The 6,735-nt window shown below is 39.7% G+C and overlaps 1 protein-coding gene across 1 annotated transcript in view; it reads left to right on the top strand.

Annotated features, from left to right (window-relative positions):
* The first annotated feature begins 4,277 nt into the window (after nt 1-4,277).
* ACMSD (aminocarboxymuconate semialdehyde decarboxylase) overlaps nt 4,278-6,735 on the top strand; it is a 28,589-nt gene continuing 26,131 nt past the window's right edge. Inside the window, exon 1 of the mRNA XM_014055031.2 lies at nt 4,278-4,385. Coding sequence (XP_013910506.2) covers nt 4,329-4,385 — 57 coding nt within the window. The 5' untranslated portion in view covers nt 4,278-4,328. The remainder of the gene's footprint in view (nt 4,386-6,735) is intronic.

Here is a 6,735-nt window from a genome sequence, read left to right as displayed (position 1 = left end):
AGCGACTTTATCCGTCAAATACTGAACAAATTCCTCAGCTCTACCCTGTAGAGGGTCACCCGCATCCCTCCCTTTCAAGAGGGAGCGGTTATTCTAAACAAGGTGGCTGGGCGCGATTCGGCGGATGCAATAAGAGCGGCAAAATGCGAACATTTCGCCGCCCGTATTGCCACGAGATAGGCTCTAATAAAGGCTCTCATCAGTGCTCGGTCTGACTCAGATTTACTGGCCCTCCAGCGGCGCTCTAGGCGTCTCTTTTGGCGCTTCATCTCCCGGAGTTCCTCGGTGAACCAAGGAGCCCTCCTGGATCCGCCGCCTTGGAGAGGTCGCAAAGGCGCAATCCGGTTTAGAGCCCCCGCCGCCGCTGTATTCCAAGCAGCGACTAAGGACTCCACCGGATTGTGGACGATAGTGTCAGGTATTTCTCCAAGCGTCGTCTGAAACCCCATTGGGTCCATCAGGCGCCTGGGGCGGAACCACCTAATCGGTTCCTCCTCCCTACAGTGGGGGATTGGCTTCCGAAAGTCAAGCCTCAGCAGGAAGTGATCGGACCATGACAAGGGCAAGGTTTTAATGCCCTTCAACTCTAGATCACATCTCCACTGCTCCGAAAGAAATACAAGGTCAAGTGTGTGACCCGCTGAATGAGTCAAACCTCGAATTACTTGGGTCAAGTCCATGGCTGTCATGGAAGCCATAAACTCCTGCACCCCATCAGAGCGTTCACCAAGTGTAGGCAGGTTGAAATCCCCCAGAAACATAAGCCTGGGGAACTCCACCGCCAACTCGGCTACTGACTCGAGGAGCGAGGGGAGGGCTGTTGCAACGCTGTTGGGAGGTAGGTACATTAGCAACAGACCCACTTGACCACCAAGGTCCAGCTTCATCAACAGGGACTCACACCTGACAAACTCCGGAGCAGGGATCCTACGAGGAACTAAAGACCCTCGGACGATGACAGCCACTCCTCCACCCCTTCTCTGGGGTCGCGGCTGATGAAGCACCTGAAAACCTTCTGGGCACATTTCAGTGAGGGGGACTCCTCCCTCTGGGCCCAGCCAGGTCTCAGTAATACATGCCAGGTCTGCTCCCTCGTCAAAATTAGGTCCCGGACAAGGGGAGCTTTGTGAACCACAGACCTGGCATTTAGCAACAACAGCCTGAGACCAGGGCCCTGACAATTCTCGCCACCTGGCCCTGGAGTGGAACTAACAGGGCCGGAGGGAGGGATCTCTGTGATGTAGCGAACCCTCCTTCCCCAGTAATGGCCAGCCCTGAAGTTCCTGTCATACCTGCCCCTCCCCATAGTGACCGTATTGCTCCGGCCCTCCCCCGCTATCGTAGACCCCATAACCCCTCCCACAGCTCCCGCACCATCCAGCAGGCAATCCTTAACACTCATTCTGGGACGGAAAGTAAGTCTGGGCCCCTACCACTTCTGCAGTGGCACTCAGTGGAGGAGACACGAGGCAATACTCTCAACCCTCTCATACACACGCAGCCACTCACCCATGCAGTCCCCACAAAATAAGTTAAACACAGAAAATACAACAGTAGGAATTTTAAAAAAGTGGGTGCAAACATCAACCATGCTTGGGAATCCACCTGCGCAGGTGTAATAAAATAGCTGCTTTCTGTTGCCATAGCCTCCTTGACCATTTTTTTGGTGTGAAGAAATTATATCTGGGATATTTTTCTCACACAGTTAGAACTGAAGAAGCTTCTTGGATGAGAAGTGAAATGTTTTCAAAGAAAAAAAAACTCAAGAAAGTCCAGTGGTCTTTGGGGTGGGGAGAAGCACCTTTGAGATAAAAATTAGTGTCTATTCCTGGAAGATCTACTGTAAAATGATGGGATCAGGGATTGATATCACTTATTTCACAACATCCATTGGATAAACAAATCAATATACTCTCAGCAGCAACACTGTTTTGTCAATATTTTTGTATTCTTTCAAACTAGATTTGATTATAATTTGCCATCAGGCAGCACAGAATTTCCTTTTTTGTTCCTGACGTGAAGTCAAGAGGCTGAGGTGGTACAATGCTACTATCCTTGGCTTTTTCTCCATAGCAACCACATTTACTTCACTTCCATCATTCTTTGTGACTCCCTTTTGTGCTTTATCTATCTTGGTTACAAGCTGGAGCTATTATGCCAGTACAGCAATTTGCCAGTACTTTTTTTCTCTCTCTCTTAATTACTTCTTTATTTTTCATTTAGTATTGTTGAAATTAACAAAGGGATCAGACTATTTCCAAGATGAAGCTGTGCTTATATTTGTATTTGCTAAATAGAAGTCAGCGCTAGCAGTCTAGATTGGGACCATAACTTGGGAAGAGAAAGGATTTAACCCATTCGCTCCAGACATATCTGTGCACAGAGAAATATTTTATGTTAGTATTTTTCTGTGGGCATATCCACATAGCCCTGTTTATGTTGAGGTAGACTTCGACTTACCATAATTTGTTTAGTGACCATTCAAAGTTACAGTGGCACTGAAAAAAGTGACTTATGACCATTTCTCACATTTATGACCATTGCAACATCTCCACTGTCATGTGATCAAAATTTCGACAATTGGCAACTGGCATGTACTTATGACAGTTTGCAGCATCCCACTTTTTGCAATCTTCTGAGAAGCAAAATCAATGGGGAAGCCAGATTTACTTAACAATCGTGTTACTAACTTCATAACTGCAGTGATTCACTTAAAAGCTAGGACAAGAAAGGTTGTAAAGTGAGGCAAAATTCCTTAATAACTGTCTTACTTAACAGCAGAAATTTTGGGTTCAGTTGTAGTCATAAGGGGAGGACTACTTGCACTTTCCTTCTGTCCTTCGAATGGGACGAAAGCATGTCAGGATTAGAATTGTTGCATCTAGAACTGACATTTTTGCAGCAAAGCAAGTCTTGTTGCTTCCATCATAGAAATATTGGAAATATTGCATAGAAAGGGGAAGTCATGAAGATATTATGAAGAGACTTCCTTTATTTGAGTAGGCGGATGCTTTTTGATAATTTCAGTCTTGGTGTTAAATACTATCTCTAATCTTTTTCCTGGAATTTGACTGAAAGGAAAGTCAGAGGATGAGAGATGACTGGTGGAGGGTTTGATTTCCTTCCCACATATTAAAAGTGGTATATTTTTTTCTGCTAATCCGACAAAATGATTTTATTCAAGGATGGATTCATACAAATTCTTTTTAAAAAAAATTAGAATGCATGTCATTCTGCAAGTGAACATTTTTTTTAGAAAATACAGAACTTTAATTGGCATTGGGCAATTACATATCATGTTTTATTTTGTGAAAAGTATTCTTACTGTTTGCTCATGTGTCTAGAGTAGAATTGTTTGAAAATTTTAAATCTATTTCACACTTAGTTTTTAATCCAAACATACATTTTAGGTTTTCCTAATTTATATAAAACTGTTTCTCATTTTAAAAAAATCTCAGGTGGTTTACAATAACATAATTTTGCATTATGTTTGTTATTGTAAACCACCTTATATATTTTTTAAAAACGAGAAAGGGTTTTAGATAACTTAGGAAAACCTAAGGCATCAGGAGCTAAAACCTCACTATCAACTCTATGGAATTTACATCATTAACGTACAACTTTGTCTAAAGAGTGACTGGAGGGAGTCCGTTTTTTGCTCCCAGCAGGCTTCTCTGCTGGGGGTGGGGGGTGCTGAGAAAGAAAGAAAGAGAGACAGGGAAAGAAAAAGAAAGAAAAGGGGGGAGGGAGGGGAAGCAGAGAGGAAGGAGCGACTACAAACCTGACACTAGACGCAGCTTCAGAAAATAATCCAGGGCTGGAAGGGACCTGGGGGTCATCTAGTCCAACCCTCCTCCAGCAGGACATTGTTAAAGTGAGTTTCTGTCTTTCAATCCCCCAGTTACATGACTACATAGTCACATGACCCCCCCCAAGCCACACCCCCAAGCGATGCTCACAGAACCTATAGTAAAAAAAAATAGATCTCACCACTGGGCTGTCCAGCTTGTAAATTAAATGTATACCACTTTGTCCTGTAGCTGAACCTCTCAGGCAGATTAATCTAAGGAAATTTATGTCTGTGTGGCTCAATTTTGTACCTAAAACTATCTGGCTTTGCCAACTCTTCAGTAGCTTAGTATTGCACAGGGCAGCTCTCCTGAAAATCTGCCTGATTGGTTGATTTAGGTAGCCACCCCAATAGGGTGGTTGGAGGATCTGAACAGCCACTTAGGTTAACCAGCAAATGCCACCTAGGCCTGAACGAAGTTTAAAAAGTGAAGAAAAACATCTTTATTGCCATCTAATCCTCCAATGAGCCTGCAGAAATGAAAATTGACATTCATTGTCACATTCTGCCTAAGGAATGGCCTGATCTGAAACAGGTAACAGTGGCAGTCTTTGGATATCTGGTACCCTAGGAAATCTTTTAGGTCCTGATTGTTCTTGATGGTTTCACTAGAAATTTATCTTGGGTAATTCCCTATTTTAAATTATTTTCTTATTTTTTCCCTTTAAGATTAAACTTCCTTGAAATGAGAAAACTAGGGAGATATTCATTTCAAAATGCTTCGGGTACTTTAACTCTCTGTGCCTCGATATTTTGAACAGTGGTGTACATTTGAATGTATTGAACTGCTTGGTAAAGCAGAAAGTTTGGGTGCTCTTTGCTAGGGAAAAAAAAAAGAAGGGTCAGAGTATTTATTTACTTTCAGCAGTTACATTCCACTATATTCAAATTATGACTGTTAGTAATGTGTAGTTTTAGTTGTACTATGGGCAAAAGAAAATGACCTGGGATGAATGCTGAGTTTGAGCATTGAGCACTGTACAAAGAGAAGTTTAACTAACGGAATCCTTAGAATTCTCTCTTAAATTGCTCTCAGTATATAAACATCTTTTTTAGCTGTATTCAGAATCAGTGAAAAGCAATGGATTGCTGTGCAGTGCAATTGTAAGTCAACTTATTTGCTAGAGCATATTGTATATTTGACACGGCAACTAACTTCAGTAAATTTAGATGGATTTAGTTTTTCCAAATAATACATTGATACTCACAATATAAATAAAGCTTTGAACATTATGTGATCTTTTTAGAATAGATTGCGATGCATGCATGAATGGCAGCATTTGTGTAATTGCAAAAATGACAAACCACTTTTTTGCAAATTAACTCAATTTACTTATATCAATTGTGTTTCATTTTGACTATTCGTTATGTAAATCATGCCTTCTACAAAGCTTTAAATTGCTTATGAACAATATTAGCAACAATATTACATTAATTACATTAGCCAAAGAACCTCAAATAAAAATAATTTAATTATGGGCTTGACATGCTGTATTGTAATCCTCCTTTTTTCCCATTTCAGTATTACAATTACTTTGAATTTTTTTCTGCCATAGAAAGTTATATATGAGATTTGCAAATATGTGGCAATCAAAATGTTAGCTAATAAGTTTATTTGTCTTACATAGTTCAATGTAACTGCATAAAATATTTGATGTTGTAAAAAATGGACCACTTATTTGTCTGAAGAGATTCCTTAACAACTGTAACAACACCACTTATTTGCCACCTGATTTCAAGATAACCTATTTTAAAATGTACCTATGGATGAAAATAAAAAAGGTTCAAAAGAAACAAGAGAGAAATCTACAAATTTAATAATTATTATATTTAAATATAATATATATAAAAAATTAAGAATATCCATTTAAGATTGTCTATGTGTATGTATTTAAACTGGGAAACCAAAAAAACCTCAGGTTTTTTCATGAAAACAGCTCAGTTAAACATGAATCTGTTCAGTGATCGTTGAGAAAATAACTATCAAGGGTGTTAGTCATGGAATAGAATGGCTAGAACAAGATTGTTGGGGGAGGCAAATGAGAAAATAGCTGTCGTCTTGCTGTAAGTTTGTCAAAAACATTTGCCTGTCATTCTGTTATAAGAATAAATCTCTAGATTCTTCAGCAAACTCAAGTTCGCATCCAAAAATATTTGAACATGAAGCAATACTGGTTGTATCAAATTTCACAAGGGTGTTTAATAACTCAATGATCTTCACTTGCAATGCATTCATGTAAATCAATTATGAACGTGTCGCTGTGCAAACACCCCGATTCTGCATCTTTTAAAATGTAACTCAAATATAGCTGTACGTCAGTTGAAAACCACATCACAGGATTTATGCCAGGATGTTGTTACTGATTTCTTAAAATGCCTCTTTGTGAACCTTTGTATATGTAGAAAGAAAAAATGCTGAATGCTTTCCCCTTTTGTGATTATGAGATTGTTCAAACAAAACGAAAGTGAAATAAAGGAAAAACTGGTCTTATTCCTGTTATGGTATTTTCTGCAGTAAGAAGAGTTACAATGCTCTTTGAGCATTGAGAATGAGGAGATATTTTACTTGTGTACTAGAAGCTTTTTGCCACTCTTTAAATATTAATAGACAAAGGTGACCTTCATCCCTGCTATTGAATCATCAAGGCCGAACAGAGAATCAATACATGACTACACTAATCATTAACAAATGCTGCTCAGCTGAAATTATCATTTCACTGTATCTTTATTTTACTTCTGGTTACATAATGAAGACTGTAAGTTCAGGATGTGTAAAAATCTGCCCTATCGGAAACCTCATTTTGTGAGGTTTAGGAAGCCCAATAGTAAAAGATGTATCAGAGGAAGTATATTTCTCAATTAAATGATAACAAAATGATCTCACC

The sequence above is a fragment of the Thamnophis sirtalis genome, unplaced genomic scaffold (genome assembly GCF_051295495.1).
Source record: "Thamnophis sirtalis isolate CommonGarterSnake01/CBP01778 unplaced genomic scaffold, rThaSir2_p1.2 scaffold_1, whole genome shotgun sequence".
NCBI lineage: Eukaryota > Metazoa > Chordata > Lepidosauria > Squamata > Natricidae > Thamnophis > Thamnophis sirtalis.
This window is presented reverse-complemented; position numbering and strand designations above follow the sequence as displayed.